General features: G+C 41.1%; 1 protein-coding gene across 4 annotated transcripts in view; it reads right to left on the bottom strand.

Annotated features, from left to right (window-relative positions):
• TMED8 (transmembrane p24 trafficking protein family member 8) overlaps window positions 1-19,782 on the bottom strand; it is a 39,428-nt gene extending 19,646 nt beyond the window's left edge. For 2 of the 4 annotated variants that reach the window (XM_078335516.1, XM_078335515.1), the window contains exons 1-2: window positions 19,624-19,782; window positions 1,532-1,650 (exon numbers count right to left, since the gene is read on the bottom strand). In XM_078335516.1, the coding sequence (XP_078191642.1) occupies window positions 1,532-1,613 (82 nt within the window). In that variant the 5' untranslated portion in view covers window positions 1,614-1,650; window positions 19,624-19,782. The remainder of the gene's footprint in view (window positions 1-1,531; window positions 1,651-19,623) is intronic. The other 2 variants (XM_002754152.7, XM_009006389.5) reach the window with 1 other exon arrangement.
• Between the last annotated feature and the right edge of the window lie 153 nt (window positions 19,783-19,935).

Raw genomic sequence — 19,935 nt, forward strand, 5'->3', positions numbered from 1 at the left:
AAATATATATACATATAGTTGTATGTTGCCCCCATCTTAGAAAAAAAAATACACATTCTTCTTCTACAACTTTTTTTTTTGAGACAGGGTCTTGCGGTGTCGCCCAGGCTGGAGTGCAGTAGTGTGATCACAGCTCACTGCACTCTCAACCTCCCAGGCTTAAGCGATTCTCCCACCTCAGCCTCCCGAGTGGCTGGAACCACAGTCCCACGCCACTGTGCCCAACTAATTTTTTATATTTTTTGTAGAGATAGGGTTTTGCCATGTAGCATAGGCTGGTCTCGAACTCCTGAGCTCAAGCAATATGCCCACCTTAGTTTCCCAAAGTGCTAGGATTACAAGCATGAGCAATTGCGCCTGGCTGCAACTTGTTTTATCACTTAACAACATAGCCTACAAGAGCTTTCAAGTTGGTGAATTTATCCACATTCCAGAACGGTGGCGCAGCCCAACTCCATGCAGTTGGAAGCTCCTGCACTCAGGACCATTCCAGGCCTCGCCCTATGTACCTCTTCATCTGGCTGTTTATCCATTATAATAAACCAGTCAACACAGGCAGAAATTCTCCAGATGTCTCCTAGTAATGTTCAAGTTTTTATCCCAGTGTCACAAAGAAATATCAATGAGGAAACAACATGACCGACCCAGGAAAACCTACAATGACCTGAAGACATTTACTCAGGAGCTGTGTTGTTTTCATAGCATCTCCTATCAAGTAAAAGTGAAGAGTGGCTTTCTACTTGATCAAAAAACAATTTAAAAAGAAATATTGGCAGGAAGCAGTGTCTCATGCCTGTAATCCCAGCACTTTTGGAGGCCGAGGTGGGTGGATCACAAGATCAGGAGTTCAAGACCAGCCTGGCCAACATAGTGAAACCCTGTCTCTACTAAAAATACAAAAATTAGCTTGGTGTGGTGGCACGTGCCTGTAGTCCCACCTGCTCAGGATGTTGAGGCAGGAGAATCACTTGAACCCAGGAGGTGGAGGTTGCAGTGAGCTGAGATGGAGCCATTGCATTCCGGCCTGGGTTACAAAGCAAGACTCTGTCTCAAAAAAAAAAAAAAAAAAGAAATCTTAATGAATATCAAAGGGATCATGAAACCTGGCCTCAATGCCATTCTAGTACACACAAGTGGAGGCAAATCTTTGTTGTTAGATGTCTGAGCTGCAAAGAAAAGATCCACATGATTATATGGAGATGTTTTGATAAATGGAGTACCTCAATTTGCCAATTTCAAATGTAATTCAGGTTCTGTGGTACAGGATGATATCATAATGGGCACCATGACAGTGAGAGAAAATTTACAGTTCTCAGCAGCTATTTGGCTTCCAACAACTATGACAAATAACAGGGAGAAAAAAATGAATTAATTGGCTGGGCACAGTGGCTCATGCCTGTAATCCCAGCACTTTGGGAGGCTGAGGTGGGTGGATCACCTGAGGTTGGGAGTTTGAGACCAGCCTGACCTATATTGAGAAACCCCATCTCTACTAAAAATATAAAAATTAGCCAGGCATGGTGGCGGGTACCTGTAATTCCAGCTACTTGGGAGGCTGAAGCAGGAGAATCACTTGAACCCAGGAGGAGGAGGTTACAGTGAACCGAGATCATGCCATTGCACTCCAGCCTGGTCAACAAAAGTGAAACTCTATCTCAAAAAAAAAAGAACAAATTAATAAGGTCATTCAAGAGTTAGGTCCAGAAAAAGTAGCATTCTAAGATTGGAACTCCATTCATAGTGTGTCTGGAAAAGATTATACAGATCTTCCTATTTAAAATTTTTTATTGTATATGTTTAAGATATACATGTTTTGATATATATATAGATGGTGAAATGGTTACCATATCAAGCAAATCAATAAATCCATCCTCCCACAGCTACCCTCTTTTTTTGTGATATTGAACATCTTTTTATATACCTGTTGGCCATCGTGTGCTGAGCACCTAAAATTTACTTTCAGCAAAAATCCCAAGCACGATATCATTAACTATAGTTCTCATATTGTATGTTAAATCTCTAAAGTTGTTCATCCTATATATTTCTACTTTGTATCCTCTGACCTACACCTCCCGCTTTCCTCTACTATCACCACCACCACCTCTAGTCACCACTAGTTACTTCCAGTAACCACTATTTTATTCTGTTTCTGTGTATTTGATTTTTTTAGATTACATATATAAGTGAGATCATGTAGTATTTTTCTTTTTGTGCACAACCTTAGCTCACTGCAACCTTTGTCTCCCAGGTTCAAGTGATTCTCTTGCCTCAGCATTCTGAGTAGCTGAGATTACAGGTGCATGCCACCATGCCCAGCTAATACATATACATATACATATATATATAAAGTAAAATATATCTATTAATATATACATATTAAGTATACACACACACACACACACACAAAGTAAAATTGTACTTAATGTCATCCAGGCTCATCCATATGTGGCAAATAGCATGCCACCATGCCTAGCTAACATATACATTAAGTAAATATATATATTAAGTAAAATACATATTTTACTTAATATAATGTCATCCAGGCTCATCCATGTGTGGCAAATGGTAGGATCTCTTTCTTTTTGTTGTTGTTGTTGTTGTTTTGTTTTTTTTTTTTTGAGTCGTCTCACTCTGTTGCCCAGGCTGGAGTGCAAAGGCATGATCTCAGCTCACTGCAACCTCCACCTCTCAGGTTCAAGCAATTCTTCTGCCTCAGTAGCTGGGACTATAGGCACATGCTACCATGCCTGGCTTATTTTTGTTATTTTTTGGTAGAAATGGAGTTTCATCATACTGGCCAGGCTGGTAACGAACTCCTGACCTTGTGATCCACCCACCTCAGCCTCCCAAAGTGCTGGGATTACAGGCGTGAGCCACCGCGCCTGGTCCTAGGATCTCTTTTATAAGGCTAAAAATCCGTGTGCGTGCGTGCGTGCGTGTGCATGTGTGTGTGTGTATGCACACCACAGCTTCTTTATTCATTCATCTGTCAACAGACCCATAGGTTGTTTTCATGTCTTGGCTATTGTGAATAATGCTACGATGAACAGATACCTTTATGAGACGGTGATTTCACTTCCTTTGGGTATATAGTCAGAAAAGGGATTAATGGGTCATGTGGGAGTTCTACTTTTAATTTATTTAGGAATTTCCATACTCTTTTTCACAATGACTGCATCCGTCTACATTTGTACCAACAGTTGTTATCTCTCATCAAAGATCAGTCATTTTAACAGGCATGAGGTGATATCTCACTGTGGTTTTAATTTGCATTTCCCTTGTGATTACTGATGTTGAACATCTTTTCATGTACCTGTTGGCTGTTTTTATGTCTTCTTTGGAAAAACATCCATACAGGTCCTTTGCCTTTTTTTTTTCCCAATAGAGTCTCACTCTGTCAGCCAGGCTGGAGTACAGTGACACAACCTCAGCTCACTGCAACCCCTGTCTCCTAGATTCAAGTGATTCTCCTGCCTCAGCCTCCCACGTAGCTGGAATTACAGGTGTACACCACCGTGCCCAGCTAATTTTTTTGTATTTTCGGTAGAGACGGGATTTCACCATGTTGACCAGGCTGGTCTCAAACTTCTGACTTCAAGGGATCCACCCACCTTGGCCTCCCAAAGTGCTGGGATTACAGGCGTGAGCCACCACACCTGGCCTAATTTCATTCTTTTGCATGTGGAAATCCAGTTTTCCCAGAACCGTTTATTAAAGAGACTATCTTTTCCCCACAGTGTCCTCTTAGTGCCTTTGTCAAAAATTAGTTGGTCATATGTGCTTGGGTTTATTTCTATTCTGATCCACTGGTCTGCGTGTCTGTTTTTATACCAGCACCATACTGTTTTGATTACTATAGCTTATAAAGAATTTGAAATCAAAAAGTATGATGCCTCCTACATTTTCCTTCTCAGAATTCCTTGTTTATTCCGGGTATTTGTGGTTACACACAAATTTTAGAATTGTTTTTTCTATTTCTGTGAAGAATATCATTAGAATTTGGATTGGGATTGTGTTAAGTCTGCATACTGCTTTGGGTAGTATGGATATTTGAACAATATTAATTTTTCCAAATCGTGAACATACGATGTCTTCCCATTTGTTTGTATCTTAATTTCTTTTATTCAGTGTCCAGATATTTCTGGTTTATTCTTAAGTTTTTTTTTTCTTGAGACAGGGTATCTGTAACACATGCTGGAGTGTAGGGGCACAATCACAGCTCACTGTGGCCTCGAGCTCCAGGGTTCAAGCAACCTCCCACCTCAGCCTCCTGAGTAGCTGGGACAACAGGCATGGGCCACCATGGTAGGTTACTTTATTATGTATTTTTATGCTATTGCAAATGGGATTATTTTCTTGATTTCTTTTTTGGATAGGTTGTTACTGTGTATAGAAATGCAACTGAATTTTGTACACTGATTTTGTATCCTGCAACTTTATTAATGTCATTTATTAATTCTCAGTTTTTGTATAGAGTCTTTGAGGTTATTTACATGTGGGATAATGTCATCTGCAAATGGACATAACTTTACTTCCACCATTCAGCTAATTGCATGCCTTTTTTTTCTTGTCTGCTTGCTCTTGCTACCACTTCCAACACTATGTTGAACAGAAGTGGTGAGATTGGTCATCCTTGCCTTGTGCCAGATCATAGAAAAAAAATTTCATTTTTCCAAATTGATTATGACACCAGCTTTGGGTTTTTCATAAGTAGTCTTTATTAGGCTGAGTAAATCTCCTTCTATATCTAAAGTTGTTGCCAGTTTAAAATAAGCTATTCTAACTATAAGATCTTCTATATAAGCCTCATGGTAACCACAAAGCAAAAAATCATGCCAGATAAATAACAGAAAGGAATCAAAGCTCAGCATTTTAGAAAATCACCAAATCACAAAGGAAGACAACAGAGGATGAAAGGAACAAAAGCTCTATAAAACAAACAGAAAGCAATGAACAAAATACCAGCAGTAAATCCTTACCTATCAATAATAAGCTTGAAGGTAAATGGATTAAGTTCTGCAATCAGAAGACACAGAGTGGGTAAATAGATCAAGAAAAAACTAAGGTTCAACCTTTATGCTGCTCACAATAGACTCATTTTAGCTTTAAGAATACATGCAGGCCAGGCACACGCCTGTAATCCCTGAACTTTGGGAGGCTGAGGCAGGTTGATCACCTGAAGTCAGGAGTTCAAGACTAGTCTGGCTAACATGATGAAACCCTGTCTATACTAAAAATACAAAAAAATAAGTCAGGCATGGTGGCAGGCACCTATAATCCCAGCTACTCAGAGGCTGAGGCAGGAGAATCACTTGAACATGGGAGGCAGAGGTTACAGTGAGCTGAGATCGCACCATTGCACTCCAGCCTGGGCAACAGAGCAAAACTCGGTCTCAAAAACAAAACAAAACAAAAAACAAAGAAAGAACACATAAAGGCTGAAAGTGAAAGAATTGAAAAATACATTCCATGTAAACAGTAGCCAAGAAAGAGCAGAGGTGGCTATACTTAGACAAAGTCTAAAAACTATCACAAGAAACAAAGAAGGCCATTATTTGATGATAAAGGCGTCAACAAGAGGAAATAACAATTATAATAAATACATATGCACTCAACATCAGAGCACCTAAAGGTATAAACCAAATTTTAATAAATATGAAGGGGGAGGCCGGGCACAGGTGGATCACGAGGTCAAGAGATTGATACCATCCTGGTCAGCATGGTGAAACCCCGTCTCTAATAAAAATACAAAAAAAATAGCTGGGCACGGCGGTGCGTAGCTATAATCCCAGCTACTCAGGAGGCCGAGGCAGGAGAATTGCCTGAACCCAGGAGGCGGAGGTTGCGGTGAGCCGAGATCGCGCTGTTGCACTCCAGCCTGGGTAACAAGAGCCAAACTCCGTTTCAAAAAAAATAATGAAGGGGGAAAGAGACAGCAATGTAAGAATAGTAGGGGATTTCAATATCCCACTTTCAAAAATGGATATATCAACTAGACAGAAAATTAATAAGGAAATACTAGACTTGAACTACACTTGGGACAAACAGGCCCAACAGACATACACAGAACTTTCCATACAACAGTAGCAGAATACTCATTCTTCTCTATTGCACATGTAACATTCTCCAGGCTAGATCATGTTAGGCCACAAAACGAGGCTTAACAAATTTATAACTGAAATCATAACAAGCATTATTTCCAACCACAATGGTAAAAAACCAGAAATCAGTAACAGAAGGAATTCAGGGAAATTCACAAAGATGTGGAAATTGAACAACCTCCTCCTCAACAACTAATAGATTAGAGAAGAAATCAAAAGAGAAAACATATCTTGAGACAAAAGAGAATGGAAACATAACATACTAAAACCTATGGGATACAGCAAAAGCAAAAGCAATGCTAAGTAAGAGATTTATAGCAATAAATTCCTATATTGAAAAAGAAGAGGCCAGGCATGGTGGCTCAGGCCTGTAATCCTAGTACTTTGGGAACCTGAGGCAGGAGGATCACTTGAGTTCCAGGCTGCAGTGAGCCATAATCACACCACTGCACTCCAGCCTGGGTGACAGAGTCAGACCCTGTCTCTAAATAATAAAAAAAGATCTCAAATAATAATAATAAACATATCTCAAATAAATAGCCTAACATTCTTCCTCTTTTTTTCTCAAGCATTCCTCCTGCCTCAGCCTCCTGAGTTGCTAGGCTTCAGGTGCACGCCACCACAGCTAGCTCGTTACTTTTTAAACTGGCATACTTGACTGTAGACGTACACCACCCTCATGTCCCTACGGATAGACATTAGTGTTATTTCCAGTCTATTAATATTGCAAAGTGTGCTCCAATGCCTTGTGCATATTTCACATTTTTGCCAGTGTATCTTTAGGATAGATTCCTGGGAGTGGAATTTCTGAACCAAATTCTCCACAAGGATCATCTATTTTACATTCACCATAACAATATATGAGTGCCTGTTTCTCCACACCTGTCACATCAGAGTATGTTGTCAAACTGTTGGAAAATTGGAAAAACTTGATATATGAAGAATGGCATATTAATTTTAATTTGTACTTCTCTTATTTTTTTTTAATACATTAGAGCATTTCCTTCCCTTCCCTCCCTCCCTCCCTTCCTTCCTTCTTTTCTTGTGAGACAGTATCTTGCTCTATCACAGGTTGGAGTGTAGTGTTGCAATCACTGCTCACTGCAGCCTTGACCTCTAGGGCTCAAGTGTAGTTCTGTGATCAGAGATCACTGCAGCCTTGATGTCTCGAGCTCAAGGTCCTAGCTTCAGCCTCCTGAGTAGCTAGGACCACAGGCATGCATCACCACATCTGGTTAATTCTTAAAGTTTTTTGTAGAGACAAGGTTTCCCTATGATGCCCAGGCTGGTCTCAAACTACTCAGCTCAAGCAATCCTCCCACTCAGGCCTTCCAAAGTGTTAGGATTACAGGCATAAGCCATGATTTATTTTTATTTTTATTTTTATTCTATTTTTTTTCTTTTGCATTTGGAGTCTTGCTCTGTCATCCAGGCTGTAGTGCAATGGCGTGATCTTCTGCTCACTGCAACCACCGCCTTCTGGGTTCAAGTGATTCTCTCTACTGCCTCAGCCTTCTAAGTAGCTGGGACTACAGGTCCCCACCACCACACCCAGCTAATTTTTGTATTTTTAGTAGAGACAGGGTTTTACCATATTAGCCAGGCTGGTCTCAAACTCCTGACTTCGTGATCCACCTGCCTCTGCCTCCGAAAGTGCTGGGATTACAGGCGTGAGCCACTGCACCGGCCAATTATCTTATTTTAAAGATAGGGTCTCACTGTGTTGCCCAGGCTGGAGTCTGGTAGCACAATCATAGCTTGCTGCAGCCTCAAACTCTTGGGCTCAAATGATCCTCTTGCTTCAGCCTCCCAAGTAGCTGAGAATACAGGCACCCTCGCCACACCTGGCTTGTATTTTGTTATTTAAGCCTTTTTTTACCTTTTTTTTTTTTTTTTGAGATGGAGTCTCACTCCAGTGCTCAGGCTGGAATGCAGTGGTGTGATCTCAGCTCACTGCAACCTCCACCTCCAGGGTTCAAGCAATTCTCCTGCCTCAGCCTCCCGAGTAGCTGGGATTACAGGCGCATGCCACCACACTCAACTAATTGTTTGTATTTTTAGTAGAGACAGGGTTTCACTGTGTTAGCCAAGATGGTCTCCATCTCCTGACCATGATCTGCCGGCCTCAGCCTCGCAAAGTGCCAGGATTACAGGTGTGAGCCACTGTACCCGGCCTTTTACTTCTTTTCTATAGGACAAATCCCCAGAACTGAAAAACCTTGTCAAGGTCTACACATTAACATTTTTATAAATATTGCCCAATTTCTCCCCAAATTTCACTTCAACTAGGAGTGAATGAGTGTAACCATTTCCCCACATTCACACTAACATTAGGTATAATCATTCCTTATACTTGTTGCCATTCTATAGATAGAACATGATGAAACATTGTTTTAATTTGTAGTCCCTTAATAATTCATATGGCTGAAATAACTTTTATGCATAAAAAATCAGTTGCCTTTTTTAATAAATGAATTCTGACCACACATACTGTTAACCTATCTTTTCCACTCAACAATGATCTTTATCCATTTAAAGCAGCCCACTGAATCTCCTTCAGATGTCACTCTGTCAAATATTTTGCCAAAATCAAAATATACTATGTATACAGCAACCACATGAAAAAGGGAAATTTGAGTTAATGGCTTTGCCTAAATTCAACAGAACTTTACTGGGCTTCTGCTGTATGTCAGGCAGCATATTCCATTCTGGGAATATACAGTTAAATTAAACATGATTTGTGCCCTCAAGGAACTAGTGAGGAAGATAAACTCATAAACAGACCATTGTAATACAAGTATGGTATCCGTTAGGATAGAACTATGCACTAGATGTCACAGATACACATATACTTAACTAATTGAGGGAATAAAGGTATCAGAGGTTTCCTGAAAGAGATGACAATTGCACTGTCTTCAAGATGACCAAGAGTGGCCAGGTGCAGTGGCTCAAGCCTGTAATCCCAGTACTTTGGGAGGCCGAGGCGGGTGGATTACCTGAGGTTGGGAGTTGGAGACCAGCCTAGCCAACGTGGTGAAACCCCATCTCTACTAAAAACACAAAAATTAGCCGGGCGTGGTAGCAGGCGCCTGTAATCCCAGCTACGTGGGATGCTGAGGCAGGAGAATCACTTGAATCTAGGGAGGCGGAGGTTGCAGTGAGCTGAGATCATGCCACTGCACTCCAGCCTGGGCAACAGAGTGAGACTCTGCCACAAAAAAAAAAAAAAAAAATGACCAGGACTTGGCCAAGTCAAGTGGAAAAGGACACTGCAGGCAGAGGAGTCTGAATGAACAAACCTAAGGACACAAAAAATGCCACCAGAGCAGTTTACTGTAGCTGGAAGCCATTGTACAAATGCAGAGAGATGAGCTCAGAGACACAGGACCCAGCGACTTGATGCTCGTCAGAGTTAAGTATCCTAATAAGTGTCTGGCCACATCCTAGGTACTTGAGAGAATATCCAAAGCAGACATAGTTCTGGCTCTCATGAAGCTTTTGATCTAGCAGGAAAAACTGTGTGCAGGCCTTTTATCCCAAAGGGCAGGAATAATTTTAAGCTAGGAAGTGACATGGTCAAATCTGTATTTTTTGGTACAATTCTATAGCAGCCATAGATAGGATGGATTTTACGAGGTCAGCTGGGAGGCTTCTGCAGAAGTGTATGAGAGATAGAAAGGACCTAACTAGTAAGGATAGACTAGAGAGGGCACAATTAGAAAATAATTAGGCAGTCAAATGTGTTTTTAGTTTGCCCATGCTGGCTCCTAGCAACACTTATTTTCTTTACATTCACATGACATACTCTACTGAAAATCTGTATCAAGTTTAATGGTCTCCAGATTCTGGATTATACTCTTTCCCTTCAGGATAACTAGTACATATGTCCAATTCTAGCCCCAACATCCCTCAAAGATGGTGCACAATCATATTTGCAGGTTATTTCAGGATCCCAGACGTAGCTGTCATCTGTCAATCTTCTGGCTTTCAAAAATACTCAACCTTTTCCTCCTTGGGGAGAACTGTCACTGACAATAGTACTCAGTGGAAGTCAAAATGGAAGATCCTTTTCTTCTCAGTACCAGGAAATCAGGGAACAAGCACATAACCTAAAATATTCCCAGCTGGAGCAGGTGAAACAGGAGCGGCACAAAGGAGAGACAAAACTCATCTAGTGGCATCCAAAAGAACCAAGTTGTTCTTGCTGCTTAGCCCCTAGAGACCTCCAGTCTCCTAACAATTCGGTGAGCCTCCTTTATCCTTCTAATAAATCCTCTGTCTGCTTAAGGAAGCCAATAATTAACTTATATGGCTTGTAACAGTAACTCTGACCAAAGTTCCTGGTCATTTTCATTACTCTGGACCTTCTCTAACATTTGGTCATGTTAAAAATTTTTATTTGGGCCATTCTGGTAGATGTATGCACATTTAGTTTGCATTTCACTGATGACTTGTATTTCTTGGCCATTTAAATCTGCTTTTGTGAAGTGCCTGTCCAAGTCTCTGCCAATTTTATTACTGATTGTCCTTTTTATTATTTAGATACAAACCTTTTGTCAGGTATATGCATTACAATTACCTCCTTCCACTCTGTGACGTGCCTTTTCACTCTTTTAATGGTGTCCTTTGATGAACCAAAGTAGTCAAAATCCATCAAATTTTCCTACCTTAGTCTTTGTATGACCTGTCTAAGATGTCTTTCACTATATTGAGATCCAAAAATATTCTCCTGTATCTTAATAGGTGCTTATATACTGCCTTTCACAAACTGATCTATAATCCACTGAGTTGATTTTTTGTGTATGATGTGTGAGGTAAAGATCAAGTTTCTTTACTTTACTTTCTCTTAGGATATTCAATTGTCCAGAAATATTTACCTTCCCTTACCCACTGCTCTGTGTTAACAATCTTTGTTGCAAAGTGATTGTCCATATAAAAATGTTTCTAAGCTTTTGATTCTATTCCTAGGGCCTGACTTCTCTTTAAAAACTTTAAAATAAGTCTTGATGTTGGATGGAACAAATCTTCCCATGTTGTTGTTCTTGTTCAAGAGTGTCTTTGCTATTTGTGGCCTTCCATTTCTATATGTATTTTAGAACCAGCTTGTCAAATCCACCCAAAAATCCCAATTCGTGAACTTAGATGTTTCTGACGCTGAGTTGCAGCTTCCTGCAACCACCTACTTGTAAACCATTGTAAACCCTTCATTGCTGTTCACCAGGTTCCCTCTTACTTGATGGGTCCTGAACACTAATCCATTTCCTGTTACTTTAGTTCAAAGCTGCACTTTTCATGACCTTGTCACTCAGCTTCCCTACTCAGGAATCCGGCATGTACCCTCAGGGGACAAAAGAACCCACAATAGACTCTTGTCTCTGGACCTCTATCTTTATAGCTCCCACATGGATCACAGCCAGCTAATTCTTCATTATCTTGCTCTCTCCAGTATCTTCCGGCAGATGTTTATATTTCATCCATATTTTCTAATTGTCTCCAGTGAGCGATAATTACCGAGTCTGCCATTACTAAAAACAGAAATCCATATTACCTATTTACCCGTATCAATCTGAATATACCTTAATGAATAAAACAGAACAAAAACAGAAGTTTTAAAATTGTGCCCTCTCTCTGTCATTGATTAATAATACCAGTTTATCTAAGTTGTATGTCTATCCCCCTTTGGCTTACCCTGTCCTTTTGATCATAATGAAGACTTTAAAAAGATTAAATTTTTAGACGGAAATGAAACGCACAAAAATAATGAAAGACAGTAGTGGATTTAAAGAATAATAACACAAAATTAATCTCTAAGGAGATTTATAACCTTTATTTCATTACAAAATTCATGTGGGCCAGGTGTGGTGGCTCACGCCTGTAATCCTAGCACTTTGGGAGACCGAGGCGGGAGGATCACGAGGTCACGAGATCAAGACAATCCTGGCCAACATGGTGAAACCCCGTCTCTACTAAAACTACAAAAATTAGTTGGGTGTGGTGGTGCACGCCTATAGTCTTAGCTACTCGGGAGGCTGAGGCAGGAGAATTGCTTGAACCCGGGAGGCAGAGTTTGCAGTGAGCTGAGATCACACCACTGTACTCCAGCCTGGCACCTGGGGATGGAGAGAGACTCTGTCTCAAAAAAAAAAAAAAAATTAATCTGAGAGAAAAAGATCTAGAATATGTCAGTTCCTGATAAGCAGAAACGAAATACAGACCTATAGAAAGGTTCTTATTTAGTATATAAACATAGTTAAGAGTCTCATGCCAAGCTTGTATGTGTGTCTATCTATAAACACATATATTTGTACATTTTAAAAACTATTTTCTGAGGCAAGTTCACTTAACATAGTTAAGAGTCTCATGCCAAGCTTGTGTGTCTATCTATATCTACATATATTTGTACATTTTAAAAACTATTTTCTGAGCAAGTTCACTCAAATTTAAAAAATAATAAAGAAAAAAACTATTTTATTAACTATTTCTGAATACTTAATTTATCCAAATTATTCAAAATTCAAAAAGCATAAAAGTATACGGTGAAAATTTCCTCCCAGGCCAGTTCATACCTCCAAAAGCAATCAATGTTACTCAGTTTTGTGCAGTCTTCCAAAGATATTTTATGCATACAAAAAAAGTGTGTGTGTGTACACATATATATCCTTTTTCACTTTTTTACACAAAAAATGGGCATGCTGGACATACTACTGTATACTTTGTTCTTTCCACTTATATCTCAAAGACTTTTCCATAACTGCACATGAAAATCTTCCTCCTTCTTTTCTACAGTCAATTAATATTTCATTGGGTGAATATTCCATAATTTATTTACCCAGTTTCCTATTGATAGACATTCATGTTCTTTCTAATCTTTTACCATTACAAATAATGTCATAATAACGTTGTACCTATGTCAGTAAACAGAATAAATAAATCTACAGGATAAATTCCTGGAAGAAATAAGTCAACGGGGCATATATTGCAATTTTGATGGATATTGACAAAACGCCCTCCACAGAATCTGTACCAATTTACAATCTCATCAGCAATGCATGAGAGTGTCTGCTTCTGCACACTGACCAACAAAGGGAGTTAGCAAACGACCAAGTGTAGTTAGGATTTCCAATTCCCTTATTATGAGTTAGGTTGAGCATTTTTCACGTGGTAAGCACCACTTCTCATAGCATTTTAACAACTTAATGTATACTGGAAAAAAAATATGCTTTTGATTTTTTTTCTTTTCATCCCATAAGGAGTTGAGCTATTAATTTTTAATTTTAAAGGAATGCACTAAATTATATAAGAACTACTGGTAAAACAACTTATAATTGGATTCAGAGAGGCAGGAAGTAAGAAAAGGAGAAAGAAAAACATAAATTTATTTCTAGAAGCACAAAGTGTGGGAGACACAACCCCGTTTCAGTGAGAGAGAAAACAATTACGAGCCTAGCCTTTCAGGTTTCCTGAAGTTATTTAGTGAAATTTAAGCCACTACAAAGAAGAAAAAGACAATTTTCCTGTACTATAGCTTTTATTTTATTAGCCAAATATAAGCCAATTCTGAAAGTTTTCCTACAAGAGATCACAGAAATCAGGCCAGGCTTTGCAAATTTAGATGGTATGTGGGGAAATTTTTTTTTTTTAATATGGTTGGGCGCTGTGGCTCATGCCTGTAATCACTACACTTTAGGAGGCCAAGGCAGTAGGATGACGAGGTCAGAAGTTCGAGACCAGCCTGGTCAAAATGGTGAAACCCCATCTCTACTAAAAATACAAAAATTAGCAAGGCATGGTGGCACATGCCTGTAGTCCCAGCTACTTGGGAGGCTGAGGCAGAAGAATCACTTGAACCCAAGAGGTGGCGGTTGCAGTGAGCCAAGATCGCGCCACTACACTCCAGCCTGGGCAACAGAGTAAGACTCTGTCTCAAAATAATAATAATAATAATGATGTATTCTAGTATATATTAAGAAAAATTGATACATCAAACTACTGATATCATAGGTATTATCTAGAATGAAACTTTTAAATGTCAATTTAAAGAAAAAATAGTAAATGTCTAATATTGTAATAGTATTCTCTAGTGTGGCAAAGTTATTACCATAGCTCCTCAGTGGCCAAAATCTCAGAAGCAATGAACAGAGGAGGAAAAATGGAAGCTTAACAATAATTTATCACTGATGGCCACTAAAGCAAAGGCAAGAGAGAAAAAAGGAACTTCCTTAAAATAACGTACTTTATATTTGACAACTTTTTAAATGGGCATTTTCTTTCTATGTTACCAGAGGGTCTGGTTTCAGATAGTCTGACCATGCTAGAGATTCAAACTTACTCTGTACTTCATACTTCCCTACAAGGAGAACCAAAAAGCAGGTTTTTTTCAAAAGCATTTGAATATCAGGTCAGGGTTCTTTAGAACAGGCCTCAGAGGATTTCCCCCTCAGTAAACAGGCTGCAAAGAGATAATTAGCCTGTCATTTTAGGTTCCAGTGCAGAGGAACTAAGAGCAGGCTATGTGGTTATAGACTCAAGAGGCTTAAAGGAAAACAAATTAACTGAGTTTATGTTCCAACCAAATCTAGTGACCATGTGATCCGAATTCTCCTCAGCCCTTAAGTGGGACGTGCTCCTGAGTGGTCACTCAGATTGTACACCTTTGGTTATGCTGTTCAGACTGAATCACGACATGATTAATCAATTCTCTGACTGATCGACTCTCTGGACACTAAAAACACAACCACTGTAAGAAAAAGAAAGCCACAGGTAGACAAATTGTTAATGTTTTGACATAAAAACCACAGGAGAAAATTAAGACATCAAGGCTGTTTGTCATAGATTCCCTATTATTCTTACCATTCAACATGGTAGCCATCAAACTTTTTTTTTTTGAGATGGAGTTTCGCTGTTGTTACCCAGACTGGAGTGCAATGGCATGATCTCAACTCACCGCAACCTCCGCCTCCTGGGTTCAGGCAATTCTGCGGCCTCAGCCTCCTGAGTAGCTGGGACTACAGGCAGGCGCCACCATGCCCAGCTAATTTTTGTATTTTTAGTAGAGACGGGGTTTCACCTTGTTGACCAGGATGGTCTCAATCTCTTGACCTCGTGATCCACCCGCCTCGGCCTCCCAAAGTGCTGGGATTATAGGCGTGAGCCACCGCGCCCGGCTGGTAGACACCAAATTCTGAATTTTAATTCATGTAAACTGAATAGCCACATATATTTTATATATATTATATATATATATATAATTTTTTTTTTTTTTTTTTTTTTTTGAGACAGAGTCTCCCTCTGTCGCCCAGGCTGGAGTGCAGTGGTGTGGTCTTGGTTCACTGCAACCTCTGCCTCCCAGGTTCAAGCGATTCTCCTGCCTCAGCCTCCTGAGTAGCTGGGACAGATATAAAATATTTTCACCACTGCAAAAACACTAATTGTAATACTCTAAGTCCTACTTTAGAACCATGGACAAGTTTACATGACCTGTTTCCAGTCCTCAACATCTAAATGTATTGGTAGCTCTGGGGGTCATACACACCAAAGTTCTACTGCTGACTTCAGGATCACAATACAGCTTTATTTTTCCTAAAGCTCTCTAACTTAAAAAAAAAACTTCCTTTAAGTGATGCAATAAGTATGCCTCAGAGAGTTTCCTGATTAAAGAATGATTTCTCTCTCCTCTTGGGAACTGAAGAACCCAGGTGCCTCAAATAAAAGACTATTAAAAACAATTACAATGCAAAAAAAAAAAAACACCACGACCACTGGAGAGCTTAGTTCATAACATAAATCCTTTTCTTCCTTTTTGCCAAAACCTCAGCCAATAAACATGAAGACATTCAATAGGTATTCTCTGCAGAGAACACTTTTTAAAAACAAGTTATGCTTATTCTGGATAATGACACATTGTTGCTTTGAAGGAATAAGATACACCAAAAAACCAAAACCCTTAATTCAATAATACCTGATATGGCTTGGATGTTTGGCCCCTCAAATTTCATGCTAAAATGTGATTTCCGGTGTTAGAGGTGGGGTCTGGTGGGAGGTGACTGGAGTATGGTGATGAATACCTCATGAATAGTTTGGCATCATCCTCTTGATGATAAGTAAGTTCTCACTCAGTTAGTTCACCTGAGATCTGGTTGTTTAAAACAGTTTGAGACTTCCCCGTCTCTCTCTCTCTCTCACTCCCCACTCTCACCATGTGATGTACCTGTTCCCCCTTACAGCATGATTGTAAGCTTCCTGAGGCCCTCACCAGAAGCAGATACCAACACTACACTTCCTGTACACCCTGCAATACGAGCCAATTAAAACCCTTTTCTTATAAATTACCCAGTCTCAGGGATTCCAAATGGATTAACAGAACACCTGAATATCCAATTTCATTTCTTACTGCTGTTTTCTCTCTGATAAGTCAATTTCATTCTTTCTTAGAGCTCTACTGCTTACTTATTGTATCTTTTTTTGTTGTTGGGGGGTGAGACAGTCTCTATCCTCCAGGCTGGAGTACAGTGGCTCAATCTCAGCTCACTGCAACCTCGGTCTCCCAGGTTCAAGCAATTCTCCTGCCTCAGCCTCCTGAGTAGCTGGAACTACGGGCACACACCACCATGCCCAGCTAATTTTTGTATTTTTTAGTAGAGATAGGGTTTCACCATGTTGGCCAAGATAGTCTCAATCTCTTGACCTTCTGATCTGCCCGCCTTGGCCTCCCAAAGTGCTGGGATTACAGGCATGAGCCATCGTGCCCAGCCCTCATTATATCATTTTCTAGAGAAGATGGCACAAGGAGCCAATCAAACAAATTCTGAGTTTAAAGCAGTTTTGGGGGGTTTACTCCCAAGCCTCTGATCCAGGCCAAATGTAATATTTCCACACTGCTTTGGAAGCTCAGCTTAATTAACTCTTACACAGGGTTCCCAAAAGCAGCACTACTGACACCTGGAGCCAGAAACCTGTTCATTATGGGGATTGCCCTGTGCATTGCAGGATGTTTAGCAAACATCCCTAGCCTATCCTTACTAGATGTCAGCAATAGCTGCCACCAGTTGTGACAAGCAAAAATGTTTCCAGACATCGCCATGCCCTGGGGGTACAAGAATGTACCTGGTTAAGAACCATTGCTCTAACCCAAGGAACATTCTTGGTTATCTCAACCCTAATTCTTCACATTCATTAGATGCTCATCCAAATCTCTGCATTCAGACTTTTCTCACCATCAAACTCAGCAAATATGTGCAAAACCTCTAAGACACAACATCAAGGGCTCTAGATAAATAAGCAAAAGAGATTCCATTCCTACCTTTAAGCAGGTTTCTTAGTGGATAAAGAATTGTAAGAAAAGATACCCAATTACATAATGTTTTGAATCGTTAATTGTATCCCTCTGAAACGGATCTCTCATCTCATCAAACTGAAAACACCTTGAGGACAAAGACCATAACCTGTCCACGAGTACCAGTACTTGGTTCACGGTCAATAAAAACAAACGATTATAGACTTCATCATAAGATGACAAATTCATCAGACAGTAAAGCTTGCACTGACTTGAACAGGTAAGTTAACCTTTCTCAGCTATAGTTTGTTCCTCTGTAAAATGGGAAGAAAATGATTGTTGACATGGCTAAATCAGGATATATAAGCAAATCTCTTTCCACCTCTGGCATAAAAAAATCATTCAATACCTGTAGGTTATCATTACTATTATTTTATTAGCAACAAATCCTACCTCTAGAGGAAGAGCTTGCTCTGGGCTACTATAATAAACCCCTACATGACACTAAAAAAAAAATACCACCCTGCATTTTGAGGGTAAGAGGAAGGAAAGTAAGCTTTTCTACCAATGTCCTAGGAGGAAGTGAATGCAGGAACGAATAAGATGGTGGGGGTAGGGGGAACACTCAGAGACAAACCCACTATCTTCCAATATATTCTTGAAGCACTCGTCTATCTAAAACACTTGGGGATGTTTGCAGTAAACACATGAGAACCTAAAGGGGAAGTAAAAACATGCTTAATTTATAAATACTGGTGCATGCAAGGGACAAGTGTTATAAGACATATACCTTTTTGTGTTTACTTCCATAGTCTTTTAGAAATTATGTTTCGAATTTCTATTGCTACGATGTTAAATACATGCCAACGGTTTTGAATTTAATACAAAGCATAGAAAAATTCGTAAAAAAAAAAAAAGGCAAAATGTGCTAGGTGTTTTAAAGTAAGAGGATATAAAGTCAACAGAAAGAACTCAGTGAGCTGTGTGTGTGTTTGAGTAAAGCAGCATTATGAGAGGGAAGATACTTGGGACAGAAGTAGAAGAGAGAAAAAGGCACCATGTTGGAAGCGATACATCCAAGAACACCTCTGGCAGCACAGGAAGTTCAACTGAACAAAAAGAGACCTTACTGTCACAACGGAAGAGACGAGTATAGTGCGTACCATGGACTACACAACAAATGCCTTAGACAAAGCAGCTCAAGTAATCCTCACAATAATCCTATGAGGCAGATATTTTTAGTAATCACATTTTACAGATAAGGAAACTGAGGTTTCAGACTCCAATCCAGGCACTCTGGCTCCACAGTAGTGTCTCAACCATTATACTTTATGGTGTCTATTCTAATTTCAGACCTAGAAAATTAATTTATATTTGCTACTTAATAAGACCAGCTCGTTCCCCTCTACCCTTTGTATTTCAAAAGAGAATCCTTTCAGTTGCATCGTGTGTGGTGTTCAGGAGGCTGAAAGATGAAAAGTGGATGGGCTCTTTTGTCTTTGGACACTGAAATAATCTACAAGGAGGAACTCCCGTGGGTAGAAATGGAGACATCGTCCTGAACAAGAAGAGGATGAGGGTCTTGAGAATGAGGGAGGTCGCCCAAATTTTTAATTCCTGCTATTACTTTGGCTACTGGGTTCATTCAAGACCCCAGAGACTACCTACTCCAACTCTGCTTTTCATTTTTCCCACTCTGAGCGATGGAGAGGATGGCGGCAAGGCCAGAGGGGCTTTGTGCAGGGAGGCTAGGGCGAAGTGGGGTTCTGGCAGAGGAAGTCAAAGCTGCCAACCCGGATGGGGGCAGAGAGGAGCGTGGGAAGGCTGGGGCAGGGGACTGAGGTGGGGAGCGGGTGGGGAGCCAGAAGCGGGCGGCGGCGAGGCCAGTAGGGTTCGGGTCGGCAGTCTGGATGTGACCAGCAGACGGAGGTGGGACCCGAACCCCGGCCGAAGCTGAAACAGAAGCTGAAGAGGTGCCGGGGCAACCACCCTGCCACTATCATTTGAGCCGATCTCAGAAAGGAAGCGGGGCAGGGAATCGAGGCATTTCGAAACAGTAGAAGAAAATAACCTCGAGCCCAGGATCCGGGTGGTGGCAGCGGCGGGGAAGGGGCCCTGCGCGCGAAGGAGCTGCCGAGATGGGTCCGCTCCGCCGAGGAGCCCGGGGCAGAGCGCGGCGGAGGATCGCGCCGAGGTGCGGGGCCCTGAGGCCGGGCGGCACCCACCCGCCAGGGCCCCGGCCTTGCGTACCTGAGGCGGTCGCCTGGCTCCCCTCCACTTCCTGGCAGTCCCCGACGCCGCCCGCCGACCCTTGGCGGGCTGTGGGGCTCCAGGAGCCAGGCCCCTCAGCCACCTGCAGGTCCGACATCTGTAGCCCGCGCCCGGAGCTCTCCGCCGCCAGCCGCGAGTGGCTCCGGAAACAGCCGAAAGCCGAGAGAGCGCCGGGCACAGCCGAGCGCAGCCTGCGGGCCGGAAGAAGCGGCGCGGCGACAGCTGGAAGAGCGAGCTGATCCAGGGACTGCCGCAGGACCTCCGGCCCGCGAAGGCTGGCGATGTGGCCGC

The sequence above is a fragment of the Callithrix jacchus genome, chromosome 8 (genome assembly GCF_049354715.1).
Source record: "Callithrix jacchus isolate 240 chromosome 8, calJac240_pri, whole genome shotgun sequence".
NCBI classification, from domain to species: Eukaryota; Metazoa; Chordata; class Mammalia; order Primates; family Cebidae; genus Callithrix; species Callithrix jacchus.